General features: G+C 35.0%; 1 protein-coding gene across 2 annotated transcripts; it reads right to left on the reverse strand.

Moving 5' to 3' along the window:
- Positions 1 to 3,261: 3,261 nt before the first annotated feature.
- LOC111060364 (mediator of RNA polymerase II transcription subunit 24) lies at positions 3,262 to 24,163 on the reverse strand. 2 transcript variants are annotated; one of them, XM_039421512.1, is made up of 13 exons: positions 23,980 to 24,163; positions 19,791 to 19,949; positions 19,263 to 19,388; positions 18,105 to 18,206; positions 15,591 to 15,807; positions 14,937 to 15,039; positions 13,550 to 13,724; positions 12,271 to 12,427; positions 10,755 to 10,935; positions 8,973 to 9,114; positions 7,464 to 7,700; positions 5,817 to 6,002; positions 3,262 to 4,866 (listed from the first exon to the last, which is right to left on the reverse strand). In XM_039421512.1, exons 2-13 carry the CDS (start codon positions 19,938 to 19,940, stop codon positions 3,652 to 3,654), a joined length of 2,991 nt encoding a protein of 996 aa, XP_039277446.1. In that variant the 5' UTR covers positions 19,941 to 19,949; positions 23,980 to 24,163; the 3' UTR covers positions 3,262 to 3,651. The 2 variants fall into 2 exon arrangements, with proteins under 2 accessions (XP_039277446.1, XP_039277439.1); XM_039421505.1 differs by having other exon boundaries at positions 23,886 to 24,088.
- Between the last annotated feature and the right edge of the window lie 571 nt (positions 24,164 to 24,734).

The raw sequence follows: 24,734 nt of genomic DNA on the forward strand, positions 1-24,734 counted from the left end.
ACACTCTCTTGTTTGTTGTATCACTTTGTAAGCACTTGGCGAGAGCGTGGATGCGGCTTGAAGTGTGAACAGTCGATCTGTAATTGATGTCAATGTTTTTGATTTGATTACGATATCGAGATTTTGTATCGATTAGATTCTATCGAGATTTTTTAGCGATCGATGATCTCGATATTGTATTATCGTATCATTAGCAGTCTCAGGTGGGATTTACATTATTACCTATTTTTCTCAAATTCATAAAACTTGAAAAAGAAACAGGAACTTGAATCCACTATACTTAGTCCAGGCAATGAATGCTCAAAAAATGGTACCTACAGAGGGAAAAGTTTGGAAGACAATTTTTGACCCCGCAGTTCTGATAAGGGTAGTGAGGAGGTAAACATATCAAAAGTCCCCAATCCTACCCCCTGTGCTAAGGGGTGGGGGTGGTTCAAAAGTACCATTTTTTGGTTATTCGCATATAACTCAAAAATTATGCATTTTACAGACATGACTATAAAAATTAAAGCTTACATAATTTCCTACAATATTGATCTAACAACTTTTTCTGTATCTCTTTCACTTTTCGAGATATCCGCTCTAAAAGATGTGACATTTTTGGAAAAAAACACGTTTTCCTTCGATTTTTTGCTATTTTTGCTCTTATAACTTTTTTAATATCGATGGAAAAAATCCATGCTCATCATGAGCTTATAGAGCATCAAATTCTCTTCAATTTTATGTATAATTTTACAAGTTTACTAATAATTTAAAGTATAATTTTAAAAGTTTAATTTTTCAATGTTTTGCTTACACGCTCAATCTTGAGCAAAATGCGTTCAACCAATAATAAAAATATAGAAGGAAAACATTAAGTAGTGAAATAATACATCAAATTGAAGAGAAAACAAAGCTCTACAAATCTACGGTAAGCATTCATTTTTACGATGCATTGCTGGAGAGTTGTAGGCCCTGAAACATCAAAAAATAGGAGTAAAAGCTGTTATTTTAACAATTTTACACATTTAAGAGCGTATATGTCAAAACTGTTGAAGATATCACAGATCACCGCAGAACAAATATTGTAGAGAATTTATTAAGCTTTATTTTTGAATAGTTAGTCATGTCGGTTGAACGCATTTTTCTCAAGATATGAGCGTGTAAGCAAAACATTGAAAAATGCAACTTTTAAACCACCCTCATCCCTTTAGCACAAGGGGTGGGGATGGGGACTTTTGATAAGTTCACCCCCTAACTGGTCCCAACAAAGCTGGGAAGTCAAAATTTTTTTTCAAAACATTCCCTCCAAATTCCTTTGTCAATTGGACTATTTTTGCATAACTGAAGATCTTACACTGAACACTGAAGCTGCTGCAACAGTCGTGGGGATGTGCGTAAACTTGTAAAATTATACATCAAATTGAAGAGAATTTGATGCTCTATAAGCTCTTGATGAGCATGGATTTTTCCCATCGATATTGAAAAAGTTATGAGCAAAAATAGCAAAAAACCGAAGGAAAATAAGTTTTTTCAAAAATGTCACATCTTTTAGAGCGGATATCACGAAAAGTGAAAGAGATATAGAAAAAGTTGTTAGATCAATATTGTAGGAAATTATGTAAGCTTCAATTTCTTATAGAATAGTCATGTCTGTAAAATGCATAATTTTCGAGTTATATGCTAGAAACCAAAAAATGGTACCTTTGAACCACCCCCACCCACTTAGCACAGGGGGTAGGAGTGGGGACTTTTGATATGTTTACCTCCTCACTACCCTAATCAGAACTGCGGGGTCAAAACTTGTCTTCCAAACTTTTCCCTCTATAACACTTCGTTGACTGGGCCACGTTGGGTTTAGGCCCGCCGCAAAGTAGACCCACGCTAATCCACGAAAAGCAACCCACGCCGTGGACTATTCATAATCAATCAGCTGACAAGTGGATTATTCATTGCATGTATTACACAGATGTCTGATTGTCTGGAGAAGCCTAGCACAAAACATTAAGCGGAGCTCACTTTACATGTAGCATCTAAAGTTCAGGATTTGAGTCCTGTTAATGAATTGTATCATTTCTCAATGATATTATGGACATACCTCAACTAGTAGTATTATCTTTTTTCAATTTTTATAGGAACAGATAGCTCCCACACATCCTGAATTCCTCTGAAATGCAATTAAGCTGCATAAATGCACTTAAAATCCTGCATAATACGGTTCTTTCCCTAGAAGTGTCAGTCTGAGAATTGGCAACTGGAACAGATCTGAATCTTTTCCTCAAGTTTTATGTAAGTGACTGATGCTGTTTGCGTGAAAAACCTTTAGTTACATTATACTCATATACTATATTCATAGTTGGGGCCTTGGTCAGTCAATGGGCTCTTATGAGCATCTTTATAACCTGCGGTGCGGGCAGCACTAACTGTAATGCTGCCAACATCTATTCTCTATTTCTCTTCTGCATCTTTCCTGCTCAGAGCAGTAACCTCCTGTGTGATAGTCTAAAGAGCAATATTCATTAAAATCCTTAGATAGTCCAACATAACATCATTTATCGATATTATACGAACTGATATATAAAGTGTTTCATTAAAGATGAAAGTTTATACATAGAATAGCCAGCCCAACAGGTCAGCCAATCCTGGTGTTTCTCAGGTATCCCAGCGAGCTTTATTACAATAGGCCACCAAAGCTTGGTCTGGCGACCAAATGGAGGCTCAATGTAATACGAGTCTTGTGTTGCAGGTCGCTCATCTGCTAAATATCTATTATGTACCGTTTGTACAAAAGCCGGTTAAATTTAAATCCTGATTAATTTTACGAGAACCAATCGGAAAAGCCTGTTTTTCGAAAAAGTCTTCTCTGATTGGTTTTCGTAAAATGAATTAATCAGGATTAAAATTTAACCAGCTTTTGTGCAACCGGCCACAGGTTGGTGTTCAAGGTTACAAAGTTTATTTTTTCAAGTATAGGGTGGAGTCCCTACTCGTCTCTCAAGAAGGAGTTACAAGTCTACTAATACAGCTTATAAAATGACTATCCAGTGTATTAATATTGGAAAAAATCAAGCCATTTTTGGGAACATTTTTCAAAAAATGTTATTTTCTTTATATCTGCAATAAATTTTATATTGTACTTAAATATTTTTTCACATTCTATTGGCTTGCAAGTTTGCATCATACAAGGGAATGAAATTTATTTATTAATACTATCAATTGAATTGTATACAACTGATTTTACCAAAATTACTGTTGTAAGTTAGAAAAATAATTGATCCCAAGAAACAATTTATAAAAATTTATTTGGAAAATTATTTACATATCACGTATGTTACAATCAATGAAAATATTTGAGAAACATTATGAGAAATCACTAGATGTAAAATAACAAAAACTTTCCTCTACAAGGTTCCATACGAACCAAGCGGTCTGTATTCTCATATAAAAGTGTGACAAGTCTATTTTAGGAAGATATTGTGTAAATCCCCCATTTGATAGAGACTCAAAATTATATATTAGAGTTAAAATTATATATTAAATAATATATTAAAATTGAATAATTTCCATTAAGCTAAGATAATAAAATTAATACAATCAATGTTTTTGTCTCGACAGAACTCAACCTGTTGAATTGAAAGCTCATCAAATAACCTTTTATTTAGTGGATGATACTCAAGATACTTGTTTGAGAGACATGCTTCGGAGAAGACATAGATCACGAGCGGCAGCCTTCCTGCCCAGAATAGTATCCAGGTCATAGAGACGCAATACCAAGTCATTAGTGAAGAGATCAGGTAGCGAGCGAACTAGACATGGAACCAGGGAGTTGGGCATATCCGTTAGAACGAGTCTAGCTTGATCTTTACCACAACGCACAATAAACTCTAGAAATCGGAAAACAAAATGAGTCTGCTGCGATATGTAAGACGAATGTTCGGCTATTACAGACAGATCTTTGAAAACAGCTTTCAGCGCTGAGAGCAGGGGTTCTTGAAGGGTGGGAGTAGTGGACAAACTAGATCCAAGCCCCATGAAAACAGCCAAAGAGGTATCAGCTGCTGCAGCTGGGTCCAAACGCATCATCTTGTTGGAAGGACAATAGTCTTCCAACTCGTCTGTGAATTCGGACTCTCTCTGCGGGTACTTTTGTGAATTGGTTTGAGCTTGGGATGCAGCGAATACACAGTAAGCACACAGTTTGGCTACAGCTGACGATTGCGGCTCAACAAGATCGGTGCTCTGAAGTCTGTTATGTAGATACTGGGGCAATACCATGGTGAGAAGGGCTAGAGTACACTTTTCAATGTCCAAATGAAATATTGCAAACACTAGGTCGACAGCTTGATCTAAATTATCCCTATACCTAAACTTGAGAACCTCCTTAACAAGGTTGATTGTGAACCAAGTAGCACCTCCCGTGTTTAGCAGGCTTTCCAGAAGATGTGTTGCTTCGATGTTGAGCCAACCTCGTTTCTGTATACTGTTCCACACGGATTCCAACTGCTCACTGATTGGCTGTTTGGAAACGATGCTATGAGACAGAGTCATCACTTTGACTTTGGAGAGAGTGAGTGGGTGCACGTCGTACTGCATCTTCCTGATGATCTGGAACATGAGGCTGGAGCGCTCCTTGTAGTTGTCCTGGTGCGCGATCTCCTCGTTGGTGAGGCTGGTGAGGAACTGCTGCACCATGTTCATGGGCTTGAGCAGTGCATCCTGGTGCAGGACCTGCATCTGACTGCATAGCCAGGCGGCTGCGCATACGGGCAAACAGCACATGCGCGCGCGCATTGCGTCCAGGATGCGCTTGACGTCTGTGGGTGACAGCGCGCCATGCTCCCAGGCGACAAGCACCTCGCGAATGGCTCCCGGCACATTCACACACACCTGAAAAATATAAATAGACATTTATGTGAATTTTATCACTTAAGAGAACTGTGTAACACAAAAATCCTCACCACCTTATATTCCGCTTGTATGCTGGGCTGCTGGGGTGGAAGAGTGAAAGTGCATTCAATCAATCATTTATTGTCAAGAAACATAATAATGCTATAAACAACTTCATAACATTTCAGCCACTACAGAGATTACAGAAGCACTTTATTAGGATAATGTTTAAAAATCGAAGAGAGCCTTCTTTTCCACTTTTCCAAACACTGCGTATTTTCCCACTTCGGCATTCATTTGTTTTTCAGTATCAAGAATTTTCTTTTTGCGTAGTGGTAATGATGGGGTTTTGAGACCTTGCTTTTCTGAAAGACGAAGAGAGGATTCAATATCACGACTACCTAGAATAAACTTCAGTTTCTTTGCAAAATCCTTTGCATATCTAGGTTCAAAGCTATTAAACATCATACCTAATGATGGCAGGAGGAAAACCGCCTTACAAAAATTCACCAGAATTACAAAACCTTGGTTTTTTCAAAAACATGAATCAGACAGTTCACTTCAAGTGTTATCTAGAAGATTTCAGACTTAATCTTCTTCATGGATATTTTATTGTGAGGTTTCTGAATTGTATTGTGAACTGTTTTAAGTTTCTCAATTGTTGTGTTTTGTTTTATTTGACTTTCAACTTTCTGCTTAATCAACTCAAATTTTGACCAACTTTCGTTCTCGGTGAATAGTACTTTCTTATAAATTTCTTATCATTGTGGCCGCAGATAATCACTGTAATTTATTTCATTAGGCACCTCTTACCTCTGTATTATTTAATGTATGGTTTAAAGAAATTTTAACTGGCAGCGTCTATAAAAAAATTGCTGCTAGTATAATTTGAAACCATGATTGTATTTAACTGCTGTATTATTCAAATGCATAATAAAGTTGATTTGTACCTCCTCCCACTTGAGCTGGTCGCCTCCCTCGGCGCCGTTGAACTGGGCCAGCAGCGTCTCCACCTTGGCTGGGTCACACTGCTGTAGCATCGCGTCTGGTGACTTGGGCTTGCCTCTCTCCACTATGCACTCCTTCACCCACTGCCCGAAGAACGAGTCTCCCTGCTCCTCTTCACACAGCACCACCTGCAATCACAAACATTCTACTTTTCAATATCTGCATTACTAATTTCACATACAAATAAAAAATATGCTAATATTATTTTATTTCATTTGTTTATTCAAAAAATTAAGAAATACATCATATTCAATTATTATAGGAATTACTAGTACCATTTCTATACCATTCTACACGAACACAAGTAGTTTCGTGCACTTTCTCAAGTGTCAAAGTAATTACTGAAACTAGTTGTGTTGAATGTACCTAGAATAGTATTAGAAGGAGACGTGTAAATTCTATAATAATTTAACAGTTCAAGTAGTCCTATAAAAATACTTGATCACAATATATTTATTACGGGGAGAGAGCAGCCTGGTGAAACTGATCTCTCAAATTTTGAAAAACACTAATATGTTACGAAAAAAAAGTCTTCACCGGAGAATTGCGTGAATTATTTGAATAACCAAATTTAAATCTTATGAGTGAATGGCTTATTATAATTCATTCAAATAAATTAACTGCATTTTAAATTGGACGTATTTAAATTTTAATTTATGTATTCAAAAATTGAATAATTTAGTATTTGAATAGTTATTCATTTTTATCAAGTCAGATAAATTGATTGGATTGTTGATTCCCATTGAAGATAGTCATTATATTTTTCTAATTTTCATAAATTATAAAATTCTGAAATGTCACGTTTACGTGAATGATCAGAAAAAATGATAACGTAATTATCGGAGATCTGTCAATCGAATACCAGGATGAAAATAAAACAATAAGAATCTGAAAAATAATACTGAATATAGAACAAGTTGTTACTTGGAGAACCAAACTACAATATGGAATGGACAAAATAATTGATGAAGAAATGGTGTTTCACAGACGTCTTATTAGCGATTAATAAAAGAATGAGTTTTTTAAAACATCATAAATTATGGAGACTCATGACGTCATGACAACTATTTTACAAAAGTATGAGTACTTGAAGTTGAATTATTTTTCGTTGACTGGGAGAAGCAGATAACTAACTGTGTCAGTGAGTCTCGGGGTACTTTCCTTTACTTAGACTCTTTATAATAATATACAGAGTGAGTCATATATATGTATGGGAACCCTTCAAAAAGTTCTTCAATAAGGCCTTTAAAATTATGTACCACACAATGGGTGTTTACATTTTAAATATTCGAGTTACAACCCCTAATTCACCCCCTTATGAGGGGTCGAAATTCAGTTGTACGTCAAAACGTAGAGTATTTGACCATTAACTTATCCTGAAAGCAACAGTATTATATCTACAACAGTCTCCAATTTATTGAAGGGTTCCCATACATATGACTCACTCTGTATAAACTAAGTAATGCACTGTACTTTGTATGTATCTATGTTTACTATATTTTAAAATAATCTGTTAATTTTATTAATTGGATTGCTTGTTTGTATTTTAATGGAAAAAATGTATTTATGACTGGAATAGTTGTACTAACCTCAGAGCCGTATGTTTGTACAATGGAGCACAGCATGAGAAATGTGAGGTCGAATAGCATGGCGCGAGTCTGAGACGCTCGTCCCGTGTCTCCCACAGCCTGCTGTTTGCTGCATTCATTGAATTTGATCAATTTCGTGACAAAGGTTTGCAGTTTGCCTTCCACTGTTGCAACAGCTAGAATCAATTCGAAACTTGTGCCTGACAGTACCTGACAGAGCATACTCAGAAGAGCTTCCTGGAAGCAAAATAATTTATGAATAGACAATTTCTCTCAATAAAGTATGTTAATAAGACAAAATGGAGTGATATGAATGATGAACAGGAAAGAGAATATTTTTATAATACAGTAGTTGGGTTCTAGAGTGAATGTGTTGTTAAGAACAAATTATCAGAAAATAAATTGTGGTCAAAGTTATTTATCTTGCAAACGTACCAATTATTCTGCCCTATTTAGTCTTCTGTGGTCCGGTTTCTATGAAATTATAGAATCTAATGAACCAATGAATCTATAGGTTTAATGTTCCATCAGATTAAATAAGTGCCATACAAACCGGACCAATACCTATTAAATTCAACTTCAATTTGGTATGACGTATTAAACATTGTTCGTATTCAATTCAGTAAGAGAGGAATTCTATTCAATAGAAATGGGTATTTTCAAGAGCAAAGTACAAATTCTTAGAAAAAGTTCACTCAACTCTCTTGATTATCTGTAATTGGATTGAAAGAAATATTTTTCAAAGAATGAATTAATTGCATTAACCCTCAAACATGTAACAAAATGTGTAATGTATTGCAGTGTTTGAAGCCTATTTGCATGTTTTCAGACTGAAGTAAAGTGACCCAACTGAGTAAGTGCTTAATACACTACTATTTAAATAAGAACCTATATAACCTTAGTATAACCTTCAATTGAAGACTTTGATAGTATGATATGAGATATTGTGGTATTTCTCCATAATTGAAAGAATAAGACTTTGATATTATAGTCAATAGTCAATACCACTTTTATTCATGCGAAAATTAATTCATCTTACAGAACCAGGTTTCATGATAACACCTACCACATCTTCAGCTGAACTAATGTTCACATATAACTAATGTAAACAATCAATTTAAGATTGATTGATTTTCGAATAAATTAAAGTGGTATTGACAACATCAATGTCTTATTCTTTCAATTATAAGTAGACTGTTAAATTCTTTAATACACAAACATCGGAGTTTTATTACTTGCTACTCTTCATGGACACCCCTTTTTTTAACCAATTTTGCGGAGTTTATCCAAAATATCAACCAACAATATAATATTCCGAACTTTTCATCAATTGTTATAGAGCTACTTAACATTTTTTTTATTTGAATAAGAATTAGCACCCTTCCTATCTTTTTCAAAGACAGGACCGATTCTACTACTAATCTCTTTTCAACTGCATCAAGCATCATCTATATTGATGAAAGGAAACATATATTTTTTCTAATTTTCGTCAAGTAGCTAATAGCTCACCTGTATCTTTCCATAATCAGCATCCAATGTTTTCAACAGTCTAGTTAGTGTCGGTTCAGCTTTAATAATAATTTTTGGTATTGAAGCCGGTTGAGAGACAGATGCTGGCTCAGTCTTGTGGAGATTCACACTTGCTCCTTCTCTGTTGATCACACAATTTCAACATAATTTATAGAATTATAATAATAGGGTATTGATTGTATGAACTGACTAGGTTGAAAAGTTTTATCAAAATGATTGTCATTAAAACTAGTTTCAGATTGAACATTAATTTTCAGCTCACTATTAAAATCTTGAACTGCAGTTATTATAAATGATGATAGATTATCTCATCTCAAAGAAATTAATATTTTCATCTGAAAATTGAAAAAATGTCCTTAAATAACAGACAATCATGAAAAGTGACTCAAATAGAATCCAAAATTATATTCCGAACTTTTCATTAATTTTTATAGGGCTACTCAACGTTTTTTATTTGAATAAGAATTAGCACCCTTTTTCAAAGACTGGGCCGGTTTCCGCTAAGCATGCCATTTGCATGGCATAATTAGCCCAAACCGTTCGTAACTTTAAAAAATCTGGTGTGGCGCACTCACACAACTTTCCTTGCCGTTATGAAAATTGATCAACTGACGCTAGTGTTCCCGCGCATCTAAATTAGTCTACTATTCTAAGATCTAAGACAGCTGGTGACAGGACAATAACGCTGCAGACACATGAAGTCTGCTATCTGTTAATAGTGAAAGATTTAATAGAATCAGCACTTGCCAACAGTTTGCAAATTGAACAATCTTGTTTTCTCGAACTTCGAGCTTATTTCCAATTTTAGGTGAAAATGTTACTGGACATTAATTGTAGAGATTTTCATGCTCAATCTTTTCCACAATCTAAAATCAAACTTTGCATAGATGGGGCGGAGCTCCTGAAATTTTTACAGATATGGGACTAGTGGCAGTTGATAGAGCTTATCAATGACTTTTTCAGGTATAAATTTGATCAAAATCGTTGGAGCCGTTTTTGAGAAAATCGCGAAAAACCCTCTGAAGAGAAAAAATTTTTTTTGGCATGCAAAGGGAAGTTGGGAAGTAAGAAGAGGATGTAAAGGAAGGATGGTGGTGAGGAAGGTAAACTTATCTAGGAACTAGAATAATAAAATTTAAGAAAAGAAATTAGATAAACTACTCAAGTAGAAGAAAAATATCAATTAAATCAGATCATAAATCATGAAAAATGAGTATTCACTATTTATGAAAACAAAAATTATAATAAACATACATGTGGGGAAAAAATTGAGAAATGAAAGTTAAATTTCAAGAAATAATTATAAGTGATCGCTCTGGCTGGCGGCAGTGACTCAATAAAATTAATTTACCAGCAAAATCTCTGATAGCGGTTTTTCTTCTATATGAGTTTTTTGTTATTTATTACATAGCTGAGAACATAACTTTTTGAATAATCTCGAATATTCAGAGACAATTTATTAAATAATTTAGGAAGTATGTAGAGGAGTGATCTTTTCACATATATATTTCTAAATCGAGGTAACTGATATATAACTGGTGATCTTAAATTGTAAGGAGATGGTGGATCAAAAGATCTGTATTAAATTTAAATATCTCATTTACTTGAAATTTATTTGAAATGAGTGAATTCAATAAAAACATACTTATGGTTGTAATTGAAATGATAATAGATATTGAGTATAATTGATACCTTTTCTTTCTATTAGGAAACTAATGAATACATGGACATTTCACTAATGTGATGGAAGTCAGAACTGACCTGTTAACGATGAAATGTTTGATGTGCATTTCAGTGAGCAGGTTGAGTTTGATGAGCTCGTTGAGGAGGCACTCGAGAGTGTTGCAGGCGCAGCGGGCGTCCATAATGTCCAGCAGAGGTCTGAACTGCAGCAGCAGTTCTAGTGCATCCGCCACATCTTGGCTGAACTCTTCTCCTGTACCTGACCAACAGCAACAACTTCTTAATCTTATAACAATACACTATATCGTACTTAATTTATTATAAGTAAATCACTCTTAATGGAATGCCAGTTCAGTTATGACTGACATCAATTATCAATTAATTATTAAGTTGACTAAATTAGTAAATGGATAAATGATCTCTATTAACTTTAAGCTAATTATAGCAATTGGTTCGTCAGAAAACAAGCACACAAAACATAAATATATCAACAAAAGAGAAATTGATATAGCCTATATTAATGACCAAACATTATAAGTCTTTGGTGCAAAAAAACACAATATCACATGAAGGGGGAACAGTATCCCATAAAGTTCATGTATAAAATTCTTTGATGGTAACATCTGGGATATTGAAAAACTCCCTTATTGAATAAAGAGGGGTTTTCACGAGGAATGCATGGGTACATCTGATGAAAAGCCGAGTTGTAAGAGTCCTCACTGATGCTGGCAGCCGGTTGGCTGTCCAATGTTGTAAACAAATAATTGACAAATCCATGGTGATGTTCTTTCGAAATATTATATTATTGATGCTAACTGAAATAAATTTATTTATTTATTCATTTATTGTATAAAACACTATAATCATAATATAATTATGACATTGGAGGAAAAACTAGGCTGAGCCTGTACTATTTCTCTCCAAAAATTCTGATAAAATGTTAATATTGTCCAAAGGTTAAGGTTATGAAATCACACACTGCTTCGTCACTTGATTTTTGGTGACATTTTCAATTTGTTTGAATTGAAACAAAATAAAATTAGAGAATGGACAATTTAATAATGTGAGGAACTTTATCTTATTGCTCAAGTTGCTTGTTATCTATCATTTCAAGCCCTGTAGGCTAGCTCGAGAAATGTGTTGTGACCCTTTGAATATAGTTAATGAGTTAATATAAGAAACCAAAATCATATAGTCTCTTCATGTAAACAATATAAGGCCTGTTAATCCTGGAATGAAAAATAATAAGTAGTCCAGTCAAGGAAAGGTTATAGAGGGAAAAGTTTGTAAGACAATTTTTGACCCCGCAGTTCTGTTTAGGGTAGTAAGGAGATAAACATATCAATATCATTCAAGATGTAAGATACATAGTTTCAAGTTATATGTGTGAAACCAAAGTATTATACCTTTGAACCACCCCCATCCCCTTAGCACATGGGTTAGGGGGTGGGGACTTTTGATATTTTTAACTCCTTACTACACTTAACAGAACTGCGGGGTCAAAAATTGTCCAAACTAACAGTTCCTTCTATATCCTTTTTCGAGCATGCATTACCTGAGCTAGACCTAAAACAAAAATCATATAGATACAAACCTCTAGTGTTACTGGTATGCAGTTGATGGAGAACATGCGGCAGTTTGAGGAAGGTGAACGCCCCCCACTGAGATTCTTCACTTGTCTCCAGCACATCATTGAGGCTCATAAGACAACCCCTGATCAGCTCACAATACAGTCGAACATTACTATATCCCTGCAGAAAGAGTGCATCGGAGATATCAACATTAGGCACAGTTCCAATTATTAAGCATAGCTTGTTTCAAATCAAGTGTTCTAGAGTGAACGAGAAACAACATTTTGAAACTAGCATTCACAAAGCAATTGAAGTGTACTAATTAAATTAGTACACTTAGTGGTATTTATTACTCTGCCTGCATGAAAACTCTATTGTATCATAGTAGGCTAAGGTGGATTATGCGGCAGTAATGATGTTGAAGTCATACAAGGAAACCTCGATTCTATTTTTGTGCAGTTTAATTTCGCTACCGTACTAGGAACTCTATGTCCATTACAAATGAAGGATCAATAACAAGCTTCAGTAAACTATCGAGTCCTAATCTGCATGTTGATGCTAAGAAGCTACTGAAATCTAGTATTCAAGCTACAGAATACTTCAGTCAACTATCGAGTCCTAATTTACATTCTGATACTAAAAAGCTACTGGAATCTAGTATTAGGGCCGATTGCCGAGCTCGGGATTTAGCTAAGTTCTAGACTTTAAACAGCTGGAGTCAGAAAATTGGCTTTCCGAAATAGGGCGTAGTCGCAGTTTCTATGATTATCTTTATTTTCTCATTTATATAATTGGAAACGTTTTTCCTTGACGAAATAAAACATTCCTAAATAATTCAAAATAGCTGAAACTTTACACTATTTTCTCTTTATTTCATTTTGTGTTCAATTTTCTAGTATTTCGAAATTTAATTTAAACGTGGACTGCGACTACGCCTCGTTTTGGAAAACCAATTTTCTGACTCCAGCTGTTTAAAGTCTAGAGCTTAGCTGAATCCCGAGCTTGAAAAACGGCCCTTAAAGCTTCAGAATACTTCGACAGAAGGTTCCTTAATCAAAATTTTGTTTTTAAGCTAGCCACTAATTTAAAATTTTACATGTCCGATACGATACAGTCGAAAATCTGAAAGTTAGTGAACGTGGCTTCAACGTGGGTCTCCAGACGAATAAACGCTGAACAGGTGAAAAAAGAAGAACGAATATGTGAAACGTTATGTTAGTGGCCAGTTTTATAAGATGATCAAGAGAGTTCTAAGTGGCACAAGAAACTATCCAAAAAAGTATAATTCGACAGAATAATTACCTTTAATCTCTGTACCATTAGCAGCTTATTGACTAGTGTTGTTGTATCAGCACTTGGATTGAGGAGCACTTCAACAGCTAATAAAGCCTGCACAACATACGTCAGAGCTTCACTTGAGTCATCCTTCTCCAAACCTAGAAGGCCATCAGTGCCCAATTCCAAGTTGCATAGATTACTGCAACCATAAAATAAACAATATAATGAATATTCTTTACAAAGTAGCCTGTTTTGAAAATGAAAACAATAATAACTTAACAGAAAGTTATAATAGAGTAATAGCATTTCAGTATATAACATAATATGTCAAAAATTGAATCCCACTTGCATCAGTAGAATGTTATCATCTAGTAATACCATTTCAGAATTTGTATTATACTAGTAGTTCTGTGAACAGTAGACCTCACGCAGTTACCTCATCCACAAGTATCTGAAGTCACCTGTTTGAAATGTTAATAAACTCAGTTCACATTTGAATTTGTATTCCATATGATATAATTCATCAAATTCCGTGATAATCTTTCCATCTGACGAAGTCAAATATTATAATTTCTTCAGCATAATTTAGTTCATTTGATTATTTTTAATCACCTATTAAATTAGTTTTTTCAAATGTGAGAATATTGATAATGATGGGCACGCATAATAATACCATGATTGCGAAACAAAATATTGAAACCAAATACTTCAAAGATGCATATCTCTTTATGGTCTTTGATTGAAACTATAGACCTTATAGAAATAGACACGGCTTCTCCAGACATCTGTGTAATCCACTTGTCAGCTGATTGATTATGAATAATTCTAGGCTGATTAATCCTATCTTCAGAGGAGATGATATATATAGTGATATCAGAGTATAGAGGAAATTATTTTCCTTCCATATTATCCTCAAAATGCAAATTTCAGAAAACCTTGTGTATACATCGACGCGCAGTAAAAAAAGAATATTCTTGCCAAATCTCATAGAATTCTATCAACGCGTTTGGCCGTAAATGCGTTACATACATACAGACGAAAGAAAATTCGAGTTGAAACATAGACCTCACTGAGTTCGGTCAATTATAATATGTTTCACGTAATATGTCACAAACAGAATTGTTCTTACTTGTATGAGTAGTTATCATCATAGAGAAACAATAGCATACACTATTGTTTCTTTATGTTATGATTAGGTAATACAATTTCAGAATAAAATTACGTTATATGTCAAAATACATTTGATTCTTACTTGTATCAGTAGTTAAGACAGATTGTGATTTTACTGTTGCTTACACTTACCAATTATCACAGTACGAATGCTAAAATACTTCACCTACACAGCTCTTACAAAAGAGAGCTCTCTACAAAATATATAACAATTAATGTTGTAAGCTGAATGATCACTTACCCAAGTGCATCCTTTATGGATGAATCGACGCTCAAAGTAATAGAGTTCTGACATAACGCCAGTTCAATCTCACGACATTTCTTCACTACATCCACATACAGATCTGAAAAACCCATTATTTTCTAGTATACTTCAATGTGGTCGATTAATGTATGCTAACTACACATCATTATCAAATAATAATAATTATCAAACTCAATTCCTATTTTTACAAGGCATACTCTACGACAGATAGCTTTGAGCTATTATAGTCAGCAGTTGCCATCCAAAATTATTGTATTCAAATGAATATAATATATTTATAATAATTTGAATTCAAATACACTCAATGTTGATCAATTTATGCAAGTATAAAATCAAACAATAAACAAATAGTCATTTTAATTTTGGATTAGGTTCAATCTCCCTCAATTACTTCATCTCTTCTCCATGTGATGGTATTTGAGTCAAGTATTGTACCGTCTATATCAACAAGTCTTCTTGAAGCCATAAATTGAATCTTGATTTATTTTTCAAGATAGTGAAGATATTGTTCCATTGTAAGAAATAACCATAGAAAACAATTCATGTTACTGTAACAGAACTCTACTCTAGGGCAATTCAATTGAAATGTTCACATATCAAAATTCCCAAGAATGTTCAAGTATTTCGCACCTTTTTCCTCATGTTTTGCAATGTAAAGCATGGCTGTTATGAAGTCACACTCGAGCATTTGCCTTAAAATGGCAGCCGGCTTTTCCATCAGCTGCATTGAATTATCAGTGCTGTTCTTCAGGCCGTGATGATAGCATTGAAGAAGCCAATGCGTTAGCGATAGGATTGCTCCTGATAGAATGCCCTCCTCAGGCTTACCTCGACAAGTCACACCAGGCTAAAAACCAATAAAACAGAATATAACATATATTTTTAGTAGAAACTATGAGTGTTGATAATAATTATAGATAATGAGTGTATATTATTGACATTTAAAGAATTTAAATTTTAAATTTAGCATGAGTATTAAAATTCCCTTGCAGCTGTTAACCCTTCTACTACCAACGTTTTTCACATACACGAAATACCAAGTGAGAAATACCAACAAGATTCCTGTTTTATATAATTATTTTATATTTTCCCATCAATTCATCGATCAAATGCATTACAAAAGCTATTAATATAATTAAAAATGAATTTCTTTTGTTGAAAAAAATGTTTTCAATTAAAAACTTACTGGACAACAAAATTGAGCATTCTATCATATTGTTGTTGGGGAAATGTTGTCAAATAATCAAATTATGGTTATAGAAAAGCAAGTTTTTAAAATTTATATTTCAAGTGGTCATTATGAATCAGGTTTGGCAAAAAAAATAAAAATGTAACATTAAACTGATATCTTATGTATTCCGATGATTTATGAAATATACCAAGAAATTGCATGACATGGAATACCAAGTGGGGTAATAGAGTTACCCCCAGGATAAATCTGCTAATAATTTCAAAAATAAGAGAAATTAGATGCTTTTATGAGTTAAAATAACTAAAGTGATATGTTTTTAACAAGTACTCAAAGTTTCAATGGAATATACCGGGTGATTACAAATGAAATAGACAACTTCAATAGCCTGTACAAAATTAAACTGGTGTATTTCAAAATAGTAAGTGATATAGGTTTGTAGGGAATTTCTCAAAGTTTATGTTGGTAGAACTGTTGCTGGCTATTGTTGGCTGCTCCGTGTTACAACAGCCAGTTTAGTTTAGCAATATGGCCGCTACTCAAGTGGAGAAAGCTTATTGTGTTCTTGAATTAGCCAAAACAAACTCTGTTACTGTTGTGCAGCGTCATTTCAGAACAAAATACCAACAAGGCAATCAATTTATGACTGGTATGAACGTTTTGAAAGCAGTGGATGTGTGTGTAAGAAGAAGAGTACTGGAAGACCTTCTGTTACAGAAGAAAAAATTGATAGTGTTCGTGATGTTTTTGTACGAAGTCCAGGAAAATCGACTAGATCAGCGAGTTTAGAATTGCAAATTCCTCAACCTACTGTGTGGAAAATTCTGCGGAAACGTTTGAAAATGACACCTTATAAATTGCAGTTAGTACAAAGTTTAAATGACAATGATAAAGTTGTACGTAGAAATTTTTGTCAAGAGATGCAACATTGTCTTGAAAATGACGACACATTGTTTAATCGCCTAATTTTCAGTGATGAATGCACTGAAACATTAGTGGAAAAGTTAACAGACATAATGTACGAGTATGGGGAACAGAAAACCCAAGAGAGACTGTACAGCATATACGCGATTCTCCTAAAGTGAACGTGTTTTGCGCTTTATCTTGTGAAAAGGTTTACGGGCCTTTCTTCTTCCAAGAACCATCAGTAACCGGAAGAATTTATCTGGACATGTTAACCGAATGGTTAATGCCTCAACTCCATGGAGATAGTTGTAACTTCATTTTTGTACAAGATGGAGCTCTGCCTCACTGGTACTCAGACGTCAGAGGGTATCTGGATGAACATCTTCCTAGACGATGGATCGGCCGTGCAAGTGAGGAAAACGTTGTGTTTCAGCCGTGGCCACCTCGTAGTCCGGACCTAACGCCCTGCGACTTTTTCTTGTGGGGCTATGTAAAAGACAGAGTTTTCGTACCACCGCTTCCTGTTAATATCGATGATCTTAAACAACGAATCACAAATGCTCTTGCTACAGTTAACCGTGAGATGCTTAGTCGTGTGTGGTCAGAATTTGACTACCGTGTTGATATCTGTCGTGTTGCAAATGGTGCACAAATTGAACATCTGTAAATTTTCAATAAAACTTCAAGAATTCTTCTATGTAATCATGTAAGTAATGATCTAAACTTTTAAATAATAAATTCTCTACAAGCTATTCAAACTGTCTATTTCATTTGTAATCACCCGGTATATCAACATTATCGACAAAATGTAGGTTGGGGTAGTCCAATTACCCCGCTTGGTAGTAGAAGGGTTAATAAATAATGAATATTGACGCTTTTTTACAATATTTACCACCGTAGTTCAGATACTCTATTACTTAGATAAATCAAACTTGTACAGCAAAAAAACATTCACATCGAGATTTGACAGAGAATATTTTTTCCAAGAACGAAATAATATTTCTTACAGCTATAGTTGTCATACTGAAGAAGAAGGAAAATGTACTCACAAGAATAGTTTCCAGAAACTCTAAAAGACTGATTATGCAGTGAGGTTTATGGAATCCTTCATACTTGCTTATCCTCTGCAATACTGCTGCATATGACACCAACTGAAAATAATTAACACCAAGAAAAATGAAAAGGATTTTTCTAAAAATGAATAGTGAAGGTTTTTCAGGTTTAGTGAGGAATATTTGAAGATTTTATCGCAGGTTTTGGAGGCTTAAATATCAATTAATATGTATTCAAACCTCAGTGCGGTGAATGCAATATTATTATCCATAGGTAACTTAGGTAGGAAGCCTGATCCAGACTGCCCGCTTACTAGGAGCTACTATTGATCAAAACTTATTTTCTACATGTGAGTCGCATTATACATCTATCACACAAATATAATAGATATTAAGGACCGTCACAGAAAATGAGATAGCTTGAATGACAATGCTTCTAAATAAATGAAGTGAGGTCAGGGATGATCTTCTATAAAATATTTCCTTTGTGAGAATATACTGATTCACAATTTAATTGCAACATACAATATGAAGAGTATAGAGGTAAAACGATTATTTATCGGTTAATTGCACAAGAGAAATAAAATTCTATTTCCTATCACCAATTTTGGGTTGGAAATCAGGTCTTTAAAAGATTTGAACAATGATATATTTTACATGTTTTGTAAAACTTTGATTTGTAACACCAAATCATTAAATCCACCCCACATAACATAGGCCTAGGGGCGGTTTATTCATTCGTGTAGACCCTAATCATTATAACGGATAAACACACGGTTTTCATTTTTTACAACGTCGTGCAGTCGATTTTTTCAATAAGCAATTTTGTTTACTGACTGGTGTACTTTTGAACAGCAAACGTTCATTTTCAACAATGTTGGACGATTGCCGTTCGAAAGTACTCCAGTCAGTGAGTAAACAAAATTGCTTATTTACTTAAATAATCGACTGCACGACGTTGTAAAAACATAGGAACCGCGTGTTAATGCATCTCAGCTGGGAATGGATCGGGAAACCATCATCATGAAAAATAAAATATACTGATATAAGATGAGACAAGGAATTTACGAATATACATGAATTGGAAAATCTTCTTGGACAGAGGCTCTTTGATTACGAGTGAATTTTCCTAAAAAATACAAATGAATGACTGACCTGTGAGCTGAGTGAATGTTTGAGATAGGAGAGGACGAGCTGATTGGGACCAGGACCAACCAGAGCCTGCTGCAGAATACAATCAGCCAAGTTATACACGTCGCCACTCACTCCTCTTGGGAGTATCTGTAAAAAAACCAAAGCATAGTTTCTCAAAGTACAAGTAGCATATTTAACGATAAAATTAATTATCCCAATTTCGGGTTCAATACGAACCTTCTATTATATTATCGGTGGTTGATCTCATGATAAGCTACATGCAAATAATAGTGGGAAACTATTAACTCATGGTGGTTTAAAAATTATATCTGAATGCGTTGCCAGTGAGCATATTTGAGAATAAAATGAGATAATCAGAACGAACTATAAATTTCTGTTGTTTTTATAAGAATGATTATTACAATTTTTTAGCCAATCTTGAAGAACATAAAAGGTTTGAGTTACTTTTATATTTCGGGTGGGTTCAATAGATGAATATTTTATTCAGTTAACAAAGGAATGTAAATGCATGTTCACTGATGAGCTTACCGTTTTGATGTGAATACCCCACTGAAGATCAGACCAGCGCTCCCTCCACGCTTTTAGCAGTAGAGCTTTCAAGCTACTTGTTTTACTAGTTACTTTGCTAGTTTCCATGGTACCTCCAATGATATTCAGCTTCCTCATCTCATGTTTCATTTATTGAACCTTGCAAAAAGAAAAAACTTAGTCTATAGATTATGTGTAATTTTTTATCAGTTGACGCATCATTGAAAAACTTCAAAGAAATTGGAATACAAATTAATATTGATGAATAACTTTCATTTAAAATTCACATTAAAAGAATTTCTCAGACTTTGAAGTGATATAGGCCTATGATCAATTCAAGTGCTATCCTTCCAACAGGTTTTGAAATGCTTCATTTAAATTTTAAAATTATAAGGCTAATATTATCTATACTATAATAATAGAAAGAACTGGCTTATACAGGTACGGGATAGGAAAATTATGTTTGACGCATTATCACAACCGAACTACTGGACTGATTAACTTGAAATTTTACATAAAGATTCTTAATTAACCGAGGATGGTTATAGGCCTATTTTCAATTCTTCAAGATTTCATTACGTTTTAGATTTAAGTTCTCAATTTGTCATGTTTTAAAGTAGACCTTTTCGGAGCACGGATTTCCTGCTAGTACCTATTAAATACAACAATGTTGTTGTAGAATGCAGTTATGATGCACCCAATATTTACCTTCGTGACCTCTTTAACCATTCTTGGCGGAGCTAATAGAGCAACAAAGGACAGGGCCAGTCAAGTATGTCATATAGCCTACCAGTTATATACCATATGACCGGTCAACCATAGTCATAGAAGGACCCATGAATTACAGATTTTTAGTGTGACGTACGGCTACAGAAAATTACACGATTTTGTTTTGAAATACTTTCGTCTTATGAAGTGACATTTTGTCTTAATCCTTGATTTTTGCTGATTTTAACACTAGTTTTTTGCTTGTGTGAAAAACACAAGTTTTTGTGAGAAGTAATTCATAACATAATCAAACATCCATGCCTTCAGGCAGGATTCGAACCCACAATCAAGCAGTGCTAACAGACTGAAAATTTTAACGCCTTAAGCTGGAGATTTGAAGAAGAGTTGGAAATTCATCTGCACAACGTCGGTGTAGTGATGGTAGACTTTAATACACATGTGGGCAGTAGCAGGATAGGTTATGAAGAGGTTTTATGGTACAAGGAATGAGGATGGAGAAAGACTGTTTGATTTATGTCAAAGGAACGGCATGAGAGTTGCAAACACTTGGTACAAGAAAAGAGAGAGCCATATAACAACCAGGTATAGCTGTTATGGAAGAAATAATGCTGTAGTCAACTATTTCCTAGTGGACCGGGAATGGGGGAAAAATCTAACAAATGTTAAGGTAATACCCAGTGTAAGTATGGATGGCCACCACCGATTGCTTGTGGGACAGTAGAAATGAGCGGTGTTGAACCAACTCAGAAATGGGGTTGCACTAACAAGAGTGAATCGGCTAGATGGAGTCAAATAGAGCCTGGCGACCTGAACTACGAGTGTAGTGAGCATCAGGACGCTGAACATCTTATAGAGTGTGCCCTCTGCCTAACAGAATGCATTTCGGTGGCACAATACTGGACACGACAAATTTAATGCCTCACTGTTCGTAAGCTGCTTGGAGACATGCAGCAAGGATTCAGAAGGGGGAGGTCGACCTCATCAGCTGTGATTACCCTTGTGGAGAGGATTAACAATGCTTTTGAAGAATAGGGATCAATTGACCTTGTTCTATGTGACTTATCAAAGGCATTCGCCTGTCTCCCATGAAGTCCTGCTCAGGAAGTTGAAAAGGTACGGTTTTCAGGGCAGAGCATGGGTATGGTTACTGATTACCTTGACAACAGACAGCCCGTCATATCCATCATGGGTGCTACTTCAGATAGAGCAGAAGTACCACACGGAGTACCGCAGGGCTCAGTGCTTGGACCACTGTTATTCCTCATCATGATAAATGACCTGCATCTGCGGAACTCCAGCCTGCTTTTTGTGGATGATACCACCATCTTGGGACGGGGCAAGGGGCCAGAGATAGCTAAGCTGAAGGCTCACGAGCTTTTTGAAGAGGCAAAGAGTTGGTTTTGCACAAATAATCTCAAGCTGAATGAGAGCAAAACCCAAGAGATGCTGTGTACACTGGTCAGAACAGCGGTTGTCAGTACTGCTCCTGTCACCTAGCTTGGTTTCAACATGGACACCAAATTGTCACGGGAACCTCATATCATCAGCGTCTGTAAAACTTTCCAGATTGATCTATCTGCGCCGTAAAATGAGAGGACATCTGAGTGCCCATGGACTGATGATGCTGTTTCATGCTGTGTTCAGCTGTCATATCCAGTATGGAATACTTGTGTGGGGTCATTCTGCTCATGCTGAAGACATTCTCCTGCTTCAAAAAAGGCACTTCGTGTGATGACTTATAGCAAGTTAGATGCTCACTGCCAGCCCATATTTCAACGTCAGGGCATCCATACTCTGTGTATGGACTTTACATACTAGCATCACTCTTGCACGTCAAAAAACACCTGTCTACGTTATCAAGAAGAGAGGAAGTGCACACCTACAACACTCGGGGGAGGACCAACTTGGATGTTCCACACCGTCGAGTGTCCAAGTCCAGGGATTGTTTTCCGGTGCTGGCAATCAAGATGTTTAACTGCCTGCCACACTCAGTGAAGGGCGCTCACCTGCCACGGTCAAGAACACCCAATCATGGTGGCTCATTGGGAGATGCTTTTATTCTTTAGAGGATTTTCTCAATGATGACAATGCTGGTCTGTGACGCCGCCATCTATGTGTAAATACAGTTCCTTTTAATTTTTGACACGATCTATCCGGGGAAGCCTGGTCATCGATCACAATATTGGATAATTCGGATACAAAAAAGTAAAAAGTAAGTAGTATGGGAATCAAGCTTTAGTCTACTCAACCAACCTGACCAGCTAATTCATTAAAAATAGCATCTATTCAATATTTGCTTTGGTTATAAAATAATAACAGGGCACCGAGCTTCGCTCGTTATTTTTATTTATTGATAAACAGAACAAAATTCTCTAAAATGATCGTCTTTATATTTTACAGTTGGCTATACGTCAGCTTATGAGTTTCGGGGATGCAATATTTTGATTTTCCACGGAATTCCTCGCTCACTTTTTTCTATCAACAGACGACAAAAGTCTCATCTGTTTCAGCCAAGGATGAATTATCCTTTTAATGTCGTTCAGCGAGTTTTCTTATGGATGAGACCTAGTGCAGTCGAATTATTATATCATAAACCTACTACGGTATGTTCCAAATTTTGTGAAGATCGTTAGAGCCGTTTTCGAGATCCGTTGAACATAAATATATTCCCAAATAACCATATAGCCTAAATATAAATACAGAAATTGCTTGCTTAATATAATAGGATATGATAGTGTAGAATCTTATTTCTAAGGAATGACTCTAGTTGTGCTGTATTAGCTGCCATTCTCTGCTATAGTTGCTATAGTCAACATAATTTTACTGTATAGGCTGTACAATAATATACAATAAAATACTACAGCCTTTAATTAAAGGCACCCTCTAGGAATTACCAGGAGTCAAATTTTCTTTCGATTATGGATGTTATTCTGATGACGAAACAAGAAAAATTAGTCACCGCTCATTCGATAAGCTGAAGAGTGTCTATAGTAGCCTAAATATTTAATAGTTAGAATATTAGGACAAAATCAGTATTTCCGTGATTTATAGCTAGTATTGGTATTATACGGTAATGTAGGGACTAACTGGTATTTCGTCTATTACAATTAGTATTTCAAGATTAAAATTAAGCTTTCCTCCCAGCTTATTTTTATAAATAACAAATCAAGTCGATATCTAAATATCTCCCATAAAAGCTGAGATACAGTTAGTACAGCGTTCTCCGGTGAGCTAGGCTTTAGCCAAATTGTATCTATGAACTACTACTACTGGCTACTCGATTCATTATACAACTACTAGTCAGCGACCGTTAATTTCAGTAATTTTTACATCAGAATAGACCCAACATATTGAATTGATTGTTACTTGGAACCGGAGATTTGATTGGAAATTGGAGGCCAGTAAATGACACCAATAAAGATACAAAAACATGAATTTGTTATCAGCTCCACCAACTCACCATGAAGGTATTCAGTTGATTAATTTAAGAATATTAAGCATTACAACTCACAAACAAGAAGAAATTACCATTATTTAAATACATTAATAAAATTGTATTGATAAGTAATTTATAGGTTATTATTTTCTATTGACACCTATAAGGAGGAGCTATGAGGGACTAGTATAATAGATGGGTCACCTTTCACCTGATTCCATAAAGCTTTTCAGCATCTTGGTCTGCTCAACCTCAACAGAACAATAGTGAATCAATAAATTTCTCGTTGTAGAGTTTAACCGTCTATAAATGTCTACGAAAGCATACCAACATACAGAGCTATAATGTTGAGTATTTCTAAAATGGACCTACAAACTTTATAATTGTTTTCTCAACATAAAAAAATTGTTTTATTATAATATATGAGGTTTATTTTATTCAAACAGTATCATATTATATTTTAATGTATTTCTAATAATACCACCATATTGCCATTTAAAATTCCAACCCCCTAAAAAACCTTTGAAACATTATAATAACCTTTTAGGTTGTCATGATGCCCTGAGACTCAACAAACTGAACATCTCAACTTCATACTTGTTTCAGTTTCTTATGAAATATTCAAATTAGGTAGAACTTTACTGATACTAGAAATTAGATGAACTGATACACTACCTCCGTAAACAAGGAGGTTTACGGAGGTAGTGACTGATATCAAGAACTGAGACCCTCCCCTAAAATGCTTTGTTACTGAGATTAACTATTGTAAAAGATTGCAC

The sequence above is a fragment of the Nilaparvata lugens genome, chromosome 1 (genome assembly GCF_014356525.2).
Source record: "Nilaparvata lugens isolate BPH chromosome 1, ASM1435652v1, whole genome shotgun sequence".
Classification (NCBI taxonomy): Eukaryota; Metazoa; Arthropoda; class Insecta; order Hemiptera; family Delphacidae; genus Nilaparvata; species Nilaparvata lugens.

Coding starts and splice junctions, on each gene's coding strand:
- LOC111060364 (XM_039421512.1), bottom strand. CDS start 19,940: ATGAAACATGAGATGAGGAAGCTGAATATCATTGGAGGTACCATGGAA. Junction 10,936..12,270: donor GCATACCAGTAACACTAGAG/GTTTGTATCTAT, acceptor GCTGTTGGTCAG/GTACAGGAGAAGAGTTCAGC. Junction 6,003..7,463: donor TACAAACATACGGCTCTGAG/GTTAGTACAACT, acceptor TTGTGATTGCAG/GTGGTGCTGTGTGAAGAGGA.